At 34.9% G+C, this 18,764-nt stretch overlaps 1 protein-coding gene across 3 annotated transcripts in view; it reads left to right on the forward strand.

Moving 5' to 3' along the window:
- The window catches only part of LOC118204141 (zinc finger protein basonuclin-2-like), a 577,484-nt gene that overhangs the window by 246,231 nt on the left and 312,489 nt on the right, over window positions 1-18,764 (forward strand). For all 3 annotated transcript variants that reach the window (XM_085816213.1, XM_085816212.1, XM_085816211.1), the window contains exon 2: window positions 10,156-10,358. In XM_085816213.1, the coding sequence (XP_085672339.1) occupies window positions 10,156-10,358 (203 nt within the window). The remainder of the gene's footprint in view (window positions 1-10,155; window positions 10,359-18,764) is intronic.

Below are 18,764 nucleotides of genomic sequence, written 5' to 3' on the forward strand. Positions count from 1 at the left end.
AGTGAAAAGCAAATCTAGATGAAATAGAATTTAAAGTTGAAAAATGCATTCAAAAGTTCAGTATTTAAACGAAATTTTTTGAATGCAGAAATATTCCTGATTTAAACTAAAGTCGTAGGGAGAAAATACTTAAGAGCTATTGTTTACGTACCTCGTATTAGAATGGCGCCGACATGGATGACGCAGTTTCGACTTTGATTATACTTAATAAATTCAGTCACTCTCGGTCTATTCCAACCAAACTGAATACATTTAATAATATAACATTCACACGTAAACATTTAGTAATAATTCAGAAGTACAGATAAGCAGAAAAAAAATAATTACAACCGTTACATGCCAGCTACGCTTTTAGCGACCGAATCCTACGAACGACAAATCTCAAAAGCATGTTGCCAACGCAGGGCAACGAAAAGGTAGAAATTAATTCGATAGGCGTGGCAGTGAACAGCTATTAAATGTTACTTTGACGTTGTGCCGCCAAACGGGATAGTGGTTAACGACGCTGACTGCCGTATCGAAGGGCCCGGATTCGAAACCCGGAGAAGGCATGAATGTTTGTAAACGTATAGTGTCTGTGCGGCATGGGGGCACTCCAAATATGCGGCGAGCCGAAAGTTCTCTCGAGAGGTTGGTGGTAGGGAAAGAGGTATAGGAGACTCTCAGACTGTACCTCCCTCCCCAGAGACGGCTTTTTTCATTAAAGTCCCCTGCTAGTATATAATGAAAGGAGAGTTGTAACACTCTTTGACTCAACTGTCGCAACTGAGTCAAAGAGTGTTACAACCCTCCTCTCATTATATACTAGCAGGGGGCTTAAATGCAACAAGCCCTCTCTGGGGAGGCAGAATTAAGGACAATAGAGATCATAGCTGTTCAGAATTTTGCAGCAGCAAATAAATCACTTTGTTACAATTAATAGCCCGGATGCACCGCCTACCTTTAGTACAAGAGCACAAGGGTGGCCAGTCCAGTAATGGCATCTCTGCTTCAGACCTGGAGAGTAAATTACTTTCCATCTTTGAATGATCATAAATGTATTAATTTTAATATAGGAGCTCCAATTACCTACTACACTAAACAGTGCTTTGAAATCAAATATGCAGGGCATCAAAAGTTTATTAAAGCATGAACCCTGCACGTTGGGGGTATTCACAGATACTCTAAGAGAATGTAACAGCGTACGGAACTTGACTCATTATACTGTAGAGACATTAGGATATTTTTTGGAGGCCGGAGAGATGAAAAATTAACAACGCCTTCGCCGGGAACCTCTGGAATACCGGGCCAGCGTGCAGAACCACTACACCACGAAGGACGCTTGGAAAGCGGGAGAAATACCTTATATACTCCCCTTTTTAAAGGGCGACTAGGGTTTTAGGGGACCTAGTTGCCAAATCCTGGGTGTGGAGAATCATCATCCACAACCCTTTTAGTTCGTATGCTACTGTAGAGACATTAGGATATTTTTTGGAGGCCGGAGAGATGAAAAATTAACAACGCCTTCGCCGGGAATCGAACCACGGACCTCTGGAATACCGGGCCAGCGTGCAGAACCACTACACCACGAAGGACGCTTGGAACGCGGGAGAAATACCGTATTTACGCGAATCTAATGCGCATCGTTTTTGGCCAAATGTAGTACTCAAAATTGAGGTGCGCATTAGATTCAAGTGCAAAGTTCGCAGATGACGTCAACCGAATTTAAATCATAACAATGGATTACTGTATTTCTCGACTACATTTACCGTTACATTTATGGTTGACACATTATTGCACAGAGGATACAAACTGCAGAGTACGTAGTCACGAATGGAGGGCAAGCAGAGAAGAATGTCATATGACGCTACTTTCAAACATAAAGTAATTCTTTATCCTGAAAGAAATGGCAATAGAAAGGCTGGGAGAGAGTTAAACGTAGCTGAGAGCAATGTTCGCTTGTGGCGGCAACAGAAATTGGCACTGTTTGCAACTAAAACTAGTAGAAAGAACTTCACTGGCCCTCGCAAAGGAAGACACCCTAAAATTGAAGAAAAGGTTTTGGAATTTGTACGTGAAAGGAGGAAGAATGGACAACTTGTGACTAGCGACACTATAAGAAATAAAGCAAAAGAGGAGGCTGAAGTTCTTGGAATACCGAAACCAGAGTTTAAAGCTAGCCGTGGATGGGTGGATCGGTTTATGAAGCGGATGCGCTCTAAGACGCCGTACAACAATATGCCAAAAGCTTCCTGCAGATTTTGAGGGAAAACTACTAACATTTTAGTGGTATGTCATCACACTTCGGAAGGAAAAGAATTTTTCAATGGGGCAAATTGACATCGCTGACGAGACGCCAATTTGGTTTGATATGCCTCGTAACTACACCATTACGGAGAAGGGGACTAAAAATGTTATCATCAAAATAGTGAATAAAGACGTTTACTATTAATCACTGATTGTAGAAACTGTTAGCTAGATAGAAATGTTACGATTTATTTCATGTTCATACTTTACGATATGCACCGTATATACGGTAGTGGTAATTAACAATGATTGTTTCACATAACAATAGCCCACTAATAGGTTAATTCTATGTTCTGCTACTTTATGTATAAATCTATTGTTGTATAAAATATGGTATCTAAATTTAAATAAAATTATCATACCATTGATTGATAGTTTATATACAAATCCATTGTTGTATAAAATAAGATTCAATAAATTCCTCATACCATTGATGCGCATTACATTCGCCGACAAACAATTTTTTTATTATTTAAAGTTTTAAAATGGGGATGCGCATTAGATTCGATGGCACATTAGATTCGCATAAATACGGTACCTTATAATATGATAGAATTATTGTTACAATTGTAGAGGCGGATAAAAAAGCTTACCAGGTAAAACGATGGAAAGTGCAAGATAATGTCACGTGGTGGAGCGATTTATTAACTAAGAGGAGCCGGGTAAGGCCTCTCAGAAGAAGAGCACAATCAGAAAGAGATCTCCAGGTTCGTCAGCAAAGAATGTTAGCCTATAAAATAGCAAGAGCCAAATACATAAAAACAGGTAATTCTTGCGAAACTCAACTCATGGAGGACTTTCTGCTCGAACGTTCGCAGTTCTTTTGATCCACAGCCAAAAATTGCATGTGATAGTGTCTTCCGACCTACACAACTCACTGCCCTTGCAAATCAACAGTCGGTTTGAAGTTTAGAGATTGTACGCAAGATTCTCGATACCCCTTTTACAGAAGATAATCCAGACGATGATGGTCAACAGCAAAGGACACTGCGGCAGCAATTTGAATCTGAGTGTCGAATTCTAACTAGTACAAGAGATTCCCCCCCCCAACCAAAGCTGAAGTGAACAATGTTGTGGAAGCATTGATCAGAGAAAAGGCACCAGGTCCTGATGGACTGTCACCTTTTGGAGAATTGTTAAAAATGCCATCCTGACTGTTAGTTGTAACCACGGATAGCAGATATTAGATGGCATCTGCCAACATGATAATTACACCGAAAGACACGTTAAGTCGGTGGTCATATTGGTAGTGTTTCCGGTGTGCTGTCCATCCAAAACTGGGGGGGGGGACGAAACTGAGCGTACTGTCAGCTGTATGGTGCTCAAAGCTCCTGCCAAAAGACAGGAGCAATCTTGCAACGAGACAGGAGCACTCCTTGCTACGATGAATGAGTTTGTGCTGATATTACTGTCAGACAAGTAAGATAAGTCGCAACAGCAACGAGACTTTGACGCTGCGATTCTTTAAAAAATTTTAAATTATAAAAATATTTTCTTTACATCATTTACAATTTAAAGGATATATATTTATTCAAAATATCGCTGATCATTTTTCATGAGCTGTGTTGCGATATTAAGTGCGTAAGAAAAAAAATACTTTTTTTTTTAGTCCAAAGGGACTTGAGTCCCGAAGGACTATTACTTTCGTTTTGGCATTTTGCGTCGGACGGATAAATGTCGGTTCACTTTTCAAACTGTTGCCACAAAATGTTAGAGTCCTGCATTATATTTGAAGAAATTAAATAATGAAAAATCTGCATAAATGTATGTATATTTCTCGTATTGTGATAAAACAACGGTACATAGAGTCATCGAATTTTGAATAACGTAATCCTCCAACGAATATGAGCATGTGGAAGACCCAATTTGAAATTTGAAATTTGTTTTATGATCGATTTCCTATTTTTTAAAACTTTGACGAATTTTTGATTAACAAACTCAAGGATTTCAAAGCGAGCAATGGCAACGTTGTGCAGAAAAAACATTTTTATCTGCAGCGCGTGAGTCTCTGTATCGGAAATTCTAAAGATAGGCTCGTTTTAAAACTATTTTGCGATATTGCTGTTGCACTGGATCTTATGGTTTCAGTGCGAGGAACATGATATTTAATAAAGAAAGGTAACACACAAAATGTTAAAAAACGCCCATATGGGCGTAATTTAAAATCTGAAACATTTCAGATTTTTTTTTTTTTTTTTTTTTACAGATCTTGATAAAATCTGGACAACGGATCACAAACTACGATGTACGTACTTAAAGAACCCTTAAGGGTTCATTAAGTTTTCTATGTATTGGATAATGAATTTGTTCTTTAATCTTTCACATTTCATAAATTGTGAGGATAGCTTAAATGTAAAATAGAGTTGTAAGATTTTCACTTATGTAATTCTCAGTTACCGTAGAAAGTGACGAATCTTAAGAGCTAGTTAGCGAATAATCGCTTGAGTTCGTGCGACAAGAAACAGCAAGATGGAAGGGTAACTAACCCTTTATTATTCCAATAAGATTTAACAAAACCTTGTCTTGGAGTGTACAATAAAAGCCGACACTTGGGCTTGAGAGACTAAAAATTAACCTAAAACTAAGATTAACTAAAGTGATATAGCCGAAGCTATCAAGATTGAAATTGAGCTGGTCCCTTACCTTTATTTGAGTACGAAGCTTATCAAGGGCCTGAGTACGGCCGAGCGTAATAACAGCTTTGAGAGAGAGAGTGGCCAAAAGGCAGACGCGTGTAAATCAGAAACTCTGATTCTCTTTCGCTAAGACCAAAGAACTTCGTGGTTAAATACCGCTCTTTCTCATTATGTATTCAGACGTGATTCTAAAACTACGTTCTGGCCGGAAGTAGTAAGTTGAAGTTAAGAATTTGACAGGAAAGGAACTTTAACTTAAAATTTAAATGTTAATAAAATTAAGATAATTCTTACAGAGTAATCTAAAGAAAGGTTTTAGCTGTTTCCTACAACTCTATAGTGGAACTATTTAATTTGCTGTACATAGTATTATAAGGTATTTTCTTCCTCCTTTCTGCATGTTTTCGTTGTGTAACTGTTAGCACACTTGGTGCGTATTCGAGAGGTCCAGGGTTCAAGTCCTGGCTAGGACATTGCGAATTTCTTCGATTTCCTTGTTTCGAAAAAAATCTAAAATGATTCTGCAGTGGCGCCCGAACTAAAAGGTGATGGATGATGATTCTTCACCACTAGGATTTAGCGACTGGCTCCCCTAATCCCCAGTCGCCCTTTAAAAAAGGGGAGTATATTATGCATTTCCTCCCTCCCTCCCTCCAACATGCCGTCGTGGTGTAACGGTAGGCATATTTCACAAGTGCACATCTGTGTAGCCACCGAGGGAGTGGCTTCTAGGATGGACCAGTGAGCATCCAGTAATATTTCTGTCATGTCACATGACATTTCACGTGCTTTAAGATTTAAGCAAGATGGTTGAAAATATTCTGCCACGCAATTTTCTGTTCAAAATAATTAAAGCATTGTCGATTGCTTCTGAAACTTTTCATTGCGAATTTAGATCAAATATAGGAAATTATGAAGATTTCACTACCTGGTTGAAATAAATACAAACACACGTTGGATACTTCGCAAAAATATCGATGTGAAATATCGATATTTTTGCGAAGTGGTTCAATTAGATAAAGAAAGAAATATGTTATAAACATCCGAGCCCAAATTCAATCTTTACATAAAACTATGCGTATGAGAAAAATATTGACACCAATTATATATGTAAATAGAAGTCAGCACTTTTCATTGCAATCTATATGAAAAAGATTTTCTATAATAATAACCAGTGCAGAATTTTATTCAAAGTGAACTTTACTAATTTGCATTCGTATACATTTAGTGGGTTAAATTTCACGTTTAATAAATGCTCACTCTTAAATGTACTGTCTACGCAAGAAATACTCATCAAACAGAGTGAATTTATGGTATTCACAACGAGTATATTCAATTTATTCACATATAATTTTTTATGTTAACAATGAATATAATCAGATGATATGTATTCTGAATCTTACACTTTAAAAATCAAAAGAATGCAAACACTGAAATAAGAAAACGCTAGATTCCTTGTAACACTTTCAGTCATTCTCAGCTCAATTAAAAAAAATATACACTTGAATTCTCTTAATCCACATAATATGCCGTGAACATCAATCCTAATATTAATGCGTGATAAAAATCGCGAAAGTGAAATGTCAGTGATTAATTAAACTCAGAAAACGAAAGCACTACGAGATTTTCTACTATTACGCCATATATTTATAACTGCGAAACAAATGCAAATTAAAACGTAAACAACATATGCTCACATGCACGAAGAGCAAGAGTCACTGTCACAAGAGCAATAGCAGCTCATTGGTCCATTTTCGAAACCCCTTCCTCAGTGGCTACGCTAATGTGCATTTGTGAAATATGCTAACGGTAGCGCACTTGGCGCGTGTTCGAAAGATATAGTTTCGTGTCCCGGCAAGGGCATTGCTCATTTTTCACTTTCCTGACATTTAAAAAATATCCTAATGACTCTACAGTATATTTATTTTCTTTAAATCCAATATATATTTAGCTTTAGGAACTCTTTTTAGTTAATAAAATTCAAGACTTTTGAAACTCATTGCACAAGGATGAACATCTGTCCGAAATTTATGCTTTTAAGTTCTTCTTGTAAGTCTACAAAAGTAAGTTAAAAATAGAAATTCCTATAATTTTTTTGGTTGGTGAAGAAGTAAAAATTATGCATACATTTTAATTTTGCCTTATATCAAAATTTTAGTCTAAAATGGCTACGTGCTGAATTAGCTTTGATGAACGTGCTTTTTTTCAATCACATTAATTGGAAAAATGAACAAACGTTTGTTGGGGATATTACAAACTCATATGTAAAAAATCTGATGTGTACACCACATGGCTTCCTTGTCCGGTATATTAAATTATACGCATTTTTTCTTGCATTTCACTTAAACTTATTGGATTGAATTAAATCTACTTCGCCTACAGCGCATAAACCACAATAGAATAAAGGCATTCTTTAAAATTCACTCTATTTGTTTAACTATTTGTTTAACATAGCGACATTCTGGAGCTAGATTCACTTAACAGTATTATATTTCGTTCATATTAAAACTCATAATGCACAAAATTTATATCATTTAAAAAATAGAATTATCTAAACGTTGCCACATGTTCTATTTAAATACTGCAATAAAGCTAGAAGGATGTATAAAAGAAATTAAGCAAACAAAACAAAAAAAGAAACAGTTTTTCACAGACGATTGAGTATTTCTCATTGAATTTTTTCAGTTCTCACTTCCCGACAAGGCAAAAATACATAAAACTCAAAATATCTATATTAAAAATTACGAAGTAAACCTTAAACACTTATTTCCTCGAAAAAATTTCAAAAAGTATTAAGCATGATTTAATTGGAAATAATAAATGAACGCGTTATCTTTGTCGTTGCGAAGCTAAGTTTCTCTAGATTGGCAACAAATCCACTAGTCTGCTGTTTCAAATGTAAACAATCAATGGCCGCTAAAAAAAAAAAGGCTTAGCGGCACTTAAACAACTTTAAAATTGTTGATAATTCTAAAAATATTGCACACAGATTTACTAAAGGCATAAAAACCTTAACCGGAAGATAAAAACAACGTAATTCAATCACTTTTAAAGCAAAAAAAAAAAAAAAAAAAATGTACAATTTACAAACATATAAGAGTAAAGAAAGAGATCACTGAGCCGGGTAACAGAGTGGATATATATATAAATATATTTATAAAAGTTTGGTGCGGCCGATCGCAACCAAAATTCGAGTTGCACATCTACATGTTATAGCAGTCCTATATACAAAATTTCAATGTTCTGAGGCTACTCGTTTTGGAGTTAAGCGAGATACGTACGTACGTACATACGTTCGTACAGACGCCACGAAAAATTCTCTTTAGAATTAATTTTAAAACAGTTTTGTAATTTTTTTGAAGGAAAAGAATCTTTTATTCTGTCCTTAAATACAGATATCACGCAAAAACATCGTTAAATTGCATTCGATAGCGGTCAAAATAGATATTTTCCTTGAAATATGCTGCCTGAAACTTTTCGCGATTACAATACCTCCTTTTTACTTCGTACAAAGAAGTAAAAAGTAGTAATATCTTAAATTCCGAAATTTCCTTACCTGGAAATCAATTAGAATTCCACTCACGCACAAACTAACATCAAACAAACTTAAACCTCTACGGACAGCCTCTGCTAATTAATTTGCTCCTCTCCTGATTTGTTATCTGAATTATTGTACCCAAAGATAATGTGATTGCTAGTTGACATAGCAACCACTCATTTTCTAAATGCTACGAAAGCATCGGAATTTAATTTCAGTAATGAATGAGGTTTTAAATTTATTTTTGGAATTTGCTATAGGTCACAAAATAATGCTATAATGATTTTTTATTTTTGCATTTCCTCTTTTTACTTCCTGCTACGAAGTAAAAGAAGTTTTGTAATCGCGAAAAATTTCGGGTATCATTTTTCAACGAAAATATCTATTTTGAACGTTCTCGATTCCATTTGAACAATTTTTTCAGCGACATCTATACGCGTATACGCGAACAGAATAAATGACTTTTTTTTTCTTTCAGAAAACGGATTGTAAATGGATTTAAAATGGATTCAGAAGATATTTTTTTTTCGGGACGTCTGTACGTACGTATGTATCTATCAAAAAAAATTTTTTTTTGAAAAAAAAAAAAAAAAAAATATCGTTTGAGAAATCAAATCACGCAGCTCTTCTGTAGCTATCAGAAAGAAAATGATGCTAGGAACTTTGTATACACTTACAAATATAGCAATATACGTAATTTATATCTTTACTTTTTTGTTAATTGCGCATTGCTGGTGTTTATTACCGGATAAAATTTGATAAGTTTGCGTTCCTGAAAAAAAAAAAAAAAAAAAAAAAAAAAAAAAAAAAAAAAATTGGCTAATCTTTAGAATATGCTAACAGGTAGTTTGGCGACATTTTGGTAAGGCGATAAAGGTTACTAGCTAGGACTTTAGCAATCATCTGAGAAGGACACAGTTCGAATCACAGATTATTTTGTCTCAGAGAAATGAGAGATCATGAGACATGTCATGTGATATTTTCCGGAAAATTCCGATCGTGATTTTTAACTAATAAACACTTAGAAACAATTTCGCTGCTAAAGTGCAGAATCGTCCACTTATTTGTTTGGCGCTTTTGGCAAGAGTAAGAAGAACTGGATTTTTGTCAATTTTGTTTGACTTTTTAAGTGAAAATAGGTCGATGTGTACATGGATACGCGAACATGAGTATCCAAGATCAAGAGTGTGCGCAATGCCATTTTTGTGCAATTCTGGGATTTTTTTTTAAGTGAAAATAGGTCGACGTGTACATGGATAACGTGTATGTGCGATTCTTAAAAACGCGGCAAGGAGTTTGCGATTCTACATTTTCTCCTAATTTCGCACCTAAAGTTGGTCATGATTAAGCATTTTTGTTACATAAAAGTTCTAGTATCTAGTATAAGCGTAATTCGGCTAGCAGATTGTTGAAAAAAAGTGTTGAAGAAGAAAAAAAAAGAAAAAAAAAAAAAAAAAGTGCCTTTACTTCGTGAAAACAAAATGGCGTCCAAACAAAAACTAGCAGGTTGCTGTAGCAGGATTGGTCGCCAAATTTTCGCCAAAAAATCGCCAAGTTACCGTAATGTAAAGATTCATCAAGAAATTTCCTGCAGATACCTGGAGAAATTTGTAATTTAGACTTCATTCTATTTTTTCATGATTTTGCCCACAGATTTAAGAAGAATTTTCTTTGATACTTACATTTTTGTTTTAGGGGACAGTAGATACAGTGGTGCGGAAGGGGGAAAGCCCCCCGTGGCAGATACCACGACGCCTCCGTCCGAACCGAGTCCCGGATGCGGTATGTGCGTCCGGTCTTCCGGTCCGGAGTCTGCGGAACCATCTCAGCAACAGCAACAGCAGCCGCCAAAAACAGCCAATAGCCCTGCTAATTGTGTTGCTACCATCATGGATGTGGTAAGTACCATTAGCTGTTAAATACGAAGTCACAGAAGTAAATGTTTAAAATGAACCATGGCCATATTTTTTATCCTGTGTGTTTTACGCGATTATTTAGATAAAAATTGGGTGGGACCGGCGTTGCTTGGATCTACACTGAGCAGAACTGACGCGACACAGGAAAATGTGGCACAGAAACAACAACAGCACAAGACGGACATCGGTATGCAATCGACATTAGCTACCAGCATAAGATAAATATCAGCATACCATGATAAAATAGGAATTTTTATTATGATATAATGATTAATAAGGGAATTAATGTACACCTTGCACGAAAGAAAAATTTGATGTGTACACCACATGACTTACTTGTACGGAGTATTAAATGATACGCATTTTTTCTTGCATTTCGTTTAAACTTATTGGATTGAATTAAATCTACTTCGCCGACAGAGCATAAACCACAATAGAATAAATGCGTTCTTTAAAATTCACTTTAGTATTTGTTTACCATAGCGACATTCTGGCGCTAGATTCACTTAACAGTATTATATTTCGTTCATATTATAACTCAGAATGCACAAAATTTATATCACTTAAAGAATTATCTAATCGTTGCCACATCTTCTATTCAAATACTATAACAAAGCTAGAACGATGTATAAAATAAATTAAGCAAACAAAACAAAAAAGAAACAGTTTTTCACAGACGATTGAATATTTCTCATTCAATTAATTCAGTTCTCACTTCGCGACAAGGCAAAAATACATAAAAAGTCAAAATATCTGTATTAAAAATTACGAAGTAAATCTTAAACGCTTATTTCCTCGAAAAAATTCCAGAAAGGATTAAGCATGATTTAATTGGCAATAATAAATGAAAGCGTTATCTTTGTTGTTGCGAAGCTAAGTCTCTCTAGATTGGCAACAAATCTACAATTCTGCTGTTTCAAATGTAAACAAATATGTCCTCCATGTTATTTAAAACTTAACCGCACTTAAACAGCTTTTAAATTGTTGATAATTCTAAAAATATTGCATACAGATTTACTAAAGGCATAAAAATCTTAACCGGTAGATAATAACAACATAATTCAATCATTTTTAAAGCAAAAAATATACAATTTACAAACATATACGAGTAAAGAAACTGAGATCACTGAGCGGAGTAACAGAGTGGATATATATATATATATATATATATACGTTTGGTGGGCCGATTGCGACCAAAATACGAGGTGCACATCTACATGTTATAGCAGTCCTATATAAAAAATTTCAAAGTTCTGAGGCTACTCGTTTTTGAGTTATGCGAGATAGGCACATACAGACACTAAGAAATATTCTCTTCAGAATTCATTTTATTCAGTTTTATAATTTGTTTGGAGGAAAACAGCCTTTTATTCTGTCCTTACGTACAGATGTTACGCAAAAACATCGTTAAGTTGCATTCGAGAGCGATCAAAATGGATATTTTCGTTGAAATATGCTGCCTGAAACTTTTCGCGATTATAATACTTCCTTTTTGCTTCGTAAAAGGAAGTAAAAATGCGCCACGATTAATTTTTAAATTTCTTCATAAATTTCTCACCAAAAATTACAAAATTTAATATCCAAGCATAATTTGAGTCGTAGAATGGGAATATGTAATGTATTAACGGGAATTAATACAAAAGGAAAGCAATTTCAAAGTTTACATCTGACTGGCGGAAAAGACAAAAAAAATGCATACCCGACAAAGGTACATAAGACTCTTATTAAATCTAAAGTCGCAACTCGTGTTTTAAAGGAAAATGCAGCCTCCAAATGAGCTATTGCAAGTATTTAAATACCTCTGTAGGAACTGTGAACAAAATTATGCAATCTGATTTAAAGCTAAACAAAACGAAAATCACGATGTTCATCGCCTAAAGCCGAAACATGTTTCTCGGCTGCTGTATAAAAATTATCTGGTCAGGTTAAAAATGGAAATGTATACTTACAATGGATGCGGCTTGGATGTACTTATCTGACTGCAATAGAAGAAATCGATTTTCTACCGATAAAGAGGAGAAAAAGACTTAATATATCGGTTAGAAAAAACGAGGAAAGTTTTTCTAAAGGTTTTATGATTATTACTGGATTCTCTTATAACGGAAAACTTAAAATAAGGAAAGTAGAAAAAAATGTCAAAACTAATACGGATAACTATCACAAATATGTTTTAGCGCATCTTTTTAAACAAGAAATTTTATCTTTTTATCCAACACTCTTCACTGTGTTAAGTTCCATCGGGATAAAGCTCTAAGCCATACTTCTAAATCCGCAGCTCCCTTTTTGGAAAAACTGAGAAATGAAACCGGGAATGGGAGCTATTCCCTTTAAATACAGAGGGTGTTCGCACATTTTTTAGACGATTTTGGTAAGCGGTAATAAAAAATCGTTTGCTGCAAAACAAGTCATTGCAATTGTACCATGTTTTTAAAAGTCAAAATTATCGTCTGTGGCTTAAAAGTTTTGTTTTTATTCAAAATGGAGAATTTAACAAAGCGGTGGTTCGAAGGCTACATTTACTCTCTTTCCGAAGAGAAATATGCATACTCCGTTATCCAAAAACGATGTGAAGGTCATGGTTTTGTGATGTCTAAAGCGTCGATAGGTAATATCATCAACAAGAAAGGAACAAAACGTCGAATTGGAGCCTCAAGTGGGACAAAAATTCCAAACAAGTATCCAAGGAAGAAACGGACATCTTCGACTATTGCAAAGGTGCGTTGTTTAATGTTAAAAGAAAATCCCCCTAGTCGAAGGACTGTTGCGAAGTCATTAAAATGCTCGGCGTCCACTATAAACAAAATGATAAACGTTGATTTAAATCTTAAGAAAGCGAGAAAACGCGATGTGCATCGTCTTCTTCCAAAGCGTATCGCTCGACGCAGGACACGCTGCAGAATTCTATATGAGAAACACTTATCCAAAGAAAAATTGAAAACAGTTGTCACAATAGATGAAGCATGGGTGTATTTAAATGATTGTAACAAAACAAGAGCCGTTTATTACCATAAAAGGGGAGAAAAAAATTTAAGTACATGTTTCAAAGAATCCAAAGAAAGTTTTTCTAAGGGATTCGTGATTGTTGCTGGTTTTTTTTATAATGGCAAGCTAAAAATAAAGAGAGTGCAAAAAAATGTCAAGATTAACTCCAAATACTGTCAGAAACATATTTTATCGCCAATTTTTCTGAATGAAATACCGTGAGACTACGTCAGGACAAAGCTAGCAGTCACACATCAAAATCCACTGTAAATATCCTAAAAGAAATGGAAGAAAAAAACTTGTATCGACGCCATAACCATTCACTGATATCCCTACTCAATCTCCCGATGTGTCACCTATGGATTTTTGTACTTTCGGACTTTTAAAAACTGCATTATCCGAACGTTGTTCCAAAATCCTAATAGGACTCTGGAAAGCTGTTCGGGAGAAATGGGATAGAATATCTCTTCTGCCACTTCAAAAGGCATTATTATCCTGGAAATTGCGGTGTCGAAAGCTAGTTCATAATAAGGGATGTCAAACAGAACATTTAAAACGCAAGAATTTTATGGCATTAATTTTGTGAATACAATATACCTCGTCTAAAAAATGTGTGAACATCCTCTGTACAATCGTACCCAAGTCCCTTGATGTGTCTCCTGGATGACTGTACACCTGGAGTTTAAAACAAGCTCTTTAATAAGCGGCATCCCAAAACATTGGATTGTGAAGGAGGAATGGAACAAAATCAACCTCGATGTTTTAAAAAAAAAGGTCTTTTATCTTGAAAATCAAGATGGACTAGGATAGTTCAACAAAAGGGCTATCAGATTGAACATACTAGAAAATAAAACTCTAAGGTTAGTTTATATATAAATCTTTGTAAAATCGTTAGATGAAAGTGTGAACACCCATTACGTCTTCAAGAATCGAATTATTGTTGTCTTAGTTAACAAGATGGAAACGATGGCAGAACATTTCGTGCAACAATTCAGATACCTTTTTTAGTTTTGCTTACTATTCTCTAATATCTCACGGATGGGATTTCCCGTATAGAAATAAAATCTTTTGATGCACAAGACGATATTTTCTCAGAGGAATATAAAATATATCTAATAACCGGTAGTTTCTTATATGCATTCAAAAGTGCCATAAACATCACTCACGCATAACAAATTGCAAGAATTTCTGACAAATAACAAAATTGGTGCTCGACTTGACGCACTAATGCGCTACGAAATGATCTCGAAATGGCTTCTAAATGTCTAAATTCGTGGACTAATTTCACAGTCCACAAGAAAACTTGATCTCCTCTCCATACCGTAGCCTTAACCGATGGCTGCCACCAATTTATTTTCGTTTCCTTAAAGAAAAACCTCACAGATATTGAAAGACTGTTTGTTACCAGCTTCAATTTAACAAGACAGATAGATTTGCTGGTGTCACTTCGATAAAGATTAGACGATGCTCATCATCGTGTTTTGGGATGTCAAAACGGAAGTTTGTCTTGTCATTATGGAAGCCTTTGAACATTTATTTCTTTCAAAAAGCAGTTAAATGGAGACGTGAATGTAAAAACAATAAAATTCCAGTTAATTTACTATTGTACAAATTTAGAAACTTTAGCAAAGTGTATAAGTAACATGGTTTATAATTAATTTCATCCATAATCTTGAAACAGATAAAAGGGAATAATATCGTAGAAACTTGGGAGTCAGCCACAATACTTCGTAACTATGTAGAGGCATTAGGGTTTTTTTTTATGCTGGTGACGCAAACAAATGAGCAATGCTTTCACTGGGACTCGAACTTGAACCACTCGACTACTACTCGTCGAGTGTGCTACTCTTACACCACGAAGGTATGCAGAAAGGTGGTGTGTGGTGTATTTAATTATGGCAAAGCACACTAGAGCTATCTGCCTAAGGGGAGGGATGCCTTCGTGGAGGACTTTCTAAGGGAAATTGGCTCGTATACACGGTACACATGGGGAAAACCACGAAAACACCCATGCAGCCAGCCCGTTTGCGGGATTCGAACCTCGGACCGAACTACCAGTGTTCAGCGACTTTACCGCTCGGCCACTTGTATGCAGAAAGGAGGGGAAAAATACTTTATTTACTCCCCCCCTCTTTTAACCCTTGAATACCCGAAATTTTAGTTTTATTTTTTAAAGTCAAAAATGTATTAGAATTCATATAAAATAAAATAGGAAAAATACTTTAAAAAAATGAACTATGTTTTTATTCCAATTTTTGAAAAAATATTATTAACTTTTACAAAAAATATGATAAGAAAAAATGTAATAACAAATTTTAGTAATAGTACATGCTTTATAAATTTGTTCAAACTAATTTAAAACTTTGAATATATCAAAATAACAGCAAAAACAATATCAAAAATTCGTAAACACAAATCATATCCACACCCTACACATTGACTGACAATAAATGACAATTACACCGTTAGCGGTGCCACCACAACGAAACTTTCGAAACTATATACGTAAACAGTATGTATGCAAATAGATACACTGTGCAGTAAGCTAAAATTTGTGTTTTGATTTGATTTACATGACTAAATAACCTAGAATGCTACCCATTCGTCTCCTGGACGAATTCCGTAACAAATAACCTTGCCCGGCCTTTCCTAAAACAGGAACTATAGTACGTGCGACTCAGTACTTTTGTATGATCCTGGCCGCTATAGATTAGGACACTCCTTTTTACCGGAATATTTTCTCACATACCATTTTTAGAACAATATTCGTCTCACAGACGAAGGGTTAGCTGTAACGTTTCATTTATGAATCCGACTTAAGTTCATTTCTGTGTTGCCTTGAAGATATCAAGGAGTTTTCGTGTAAAAAAAATTTGGGGGTAGACCTGAGGCAACCCAAGAGTGATGAAGAAAATTCTATTTCTTGGGATGAATCCGAGAAAGAAGATTTTGCTGAGGTTAAAATTCACTAATTCACAGATAACGACAAAGATGGAAATGAGGAATTATCAGTTGACAATAAAGACGAAGAGGAAACAACGTTTGAAAAACAAACCCAGGATGATGAAAATATTCATTTTTGAAATATGAAGCTAAAAACGAAAATGCTAAACAAGTTACAAAATAAAATTTGAAATACAGAGCTTAAAAAGAAAAGGCTTAGCAAGTTGAAAAATTCCGAAATTTTTTCAGTCATGAAATATCTGTTATTTACCCCGGTAAAATTCAGCTCAGTGGTAAAGATAAGTTATTATCTTAAATCGAGCAACACAAGTACAGCATCTCGCAATATTATCAATTTATTACAGAACCAAAGAACTGATAGTAGAAAACTTCCTGAAGCCTCTTTTCTGCATTCCGCAGCATAATAAATAGCAATTTAATGCATGCACATGTTATATATGTGAATAACATAAAATCCGAAAAGGCGTTATCGAGGAAAAAGTTCGCAATAAAGCTAAGTGAAGATGTTCTTGCTCCCATGGACGAAGAAGTGTTACAACATACAAACTTTGCCTCGATCAACAAGAAGAATTATAAGTGAAGTGTTTAAACCTTCTGAACAATCTGACAGTAAAAAAAAAGAAAAAAAAAAGGTACTTTTCTATTTTGCCGGCGCAAGCGATAAAGTCTCCAAAAAGGGTACAACCGATGCCAAACGAATATGCTCGCTGGTAACCTTTAACGCCTCATTTTCAAAACAAATCGCAGCTTTTTCTTATCAGATTGATTGTTTCTTTCAATACTGTCATAGGAGCTTTACCAGATATTTCAATTTTATGCCTTAAGGACATTCGGGGTAATTAAGTCAATTGGGATGCAATCACACCGCTCACCCGAAGGCGAAAATATAGAAAAGGCAAAATCAAGGGTTAAATTCATCCTTTCTAACAAGATGCACTAGCGAAGTAAAGCACTGCGGTTTTACATGATTTCTGAGTAAGCTATTCGTACGAATTGAAATAGTTCTTGCATTTACATTTGTATTCCCAATTCTAACTGAATTACTGCGAATGGCCTTAGGGCATAAAAGTGTTCTATCTGGTAAAAATTCTATGTTATTTTATGCGAGTATTGGAAGAACTAATCAATCTTATGGCTGCGACTTGTTTTGAAAATGAGGCATAAAAGGTTACCAGCGAGGATATTCCTTTTGACATCGGTTTTACCATTATTGGCGGCTTTATCGCCTGCTCCGGCAAAATGGAAAAGTACCAAAAAAAATTGCATTTGCCATTTGCACAACCTATTGGGTAATTGTATTAAATATGCACGTAAAATATTAGATTGAAAATTGGTTACCATTTTAATTATAAAAATTTAAGTTATACTAAAATATCTAAAACTTAGTGTGACGATTAGTTAATTCCTTGCAGAATTTTGTGAATAGTTCTAAAATTTAGTTGTGAAATTTGGGGCTGTTTAAGAGAGATCGATTTCTTTACGTCTGGTCTTATTTTACTTAGCTTTAACCGTAACTTAGGATCCACTTTTACATTTACTCTTCTCTATTTCTTTTTCAAATATAACATGGAAGAAAATACTTGTTCTCACAAATGGGTTGTGCAAAAAGGGGGGGGGAATTGAAAACTTTATTTGAAACGTGTTTAAGTTCATTTTTTCCGTGCAGCCAAAAGTTAATGAGTGTGTTATTTTTGAAATTTTCAATTAGAGTTCGATCGCAGAAAATTTCTATCAATTGTTCTTTTTTTTTTTAAATGTTTGAATTTAATTGTTAAAAAAAATCTGAAATGTTTCAGATTATAAATTACGTCCAAAAGGGCGTTTTTTTTAACGTTTTATGTGTTACCTTTATTTATTAAATATCATGTTCTTCGCACTTAAACCATAAAATGTGGTTCAATAGCAATGTCGCAAAATAATCTTTAGAATTTCCGATACGCAGTTCCGCGCCCTGGAGATAAAAAGGTCTTTTTTCTCCCGTAGAGTGTTGCCATTGCTCGCTTTTAAATCCTTGAGTTTGTTACTCAAAAATTCGTTAAAGTTTTACAAAATATGAAATCGATCATAAAACAAATTCCAAATTTCAAATTTGATCTTCCACATGCCCATATTCGTAGGAGGATTACGTCATTCAAAATTCGATGGCTCTAGGTACCGTTGTTTTACCACGATGCAAGAAATAGACATACATTTGTGCATATTTTTCATTATTTAATTTCTTCAAATATAATGCAAGACTCTAACATTGGGTGGCAACAGTTTGAAAAGTGAAACGGACATTTATAGTGATTCAACGCAAAATCGCAAAACGAAAACAATAGTCCTTCAGAGACAAAGCCCTTTTGGACTATTAGAATATAAACTTTTGGACTATTAGAATATAAAAACCATTTCGTGTTTAGAATCTCCTTTTAAAGTACGTTTGAATTTCGCAATCTGATA

This window comes from Stegodyphus dumicola, chromosome 4 (assembly GCF_044657685.1).
Source record: "Stegodyphus dumicola isolate Sdum_Otavi_A_Nest chromosome 4, ASM4465768v1".
In the NCBI taxonomy this organism is placed as follows: domain Eukaryota; kingdom Metazoa; phylum Arthropoda; class Arachnida; order Araneae; family Eresidae; genus Stegodyphus; species Stegodyphus dumicola.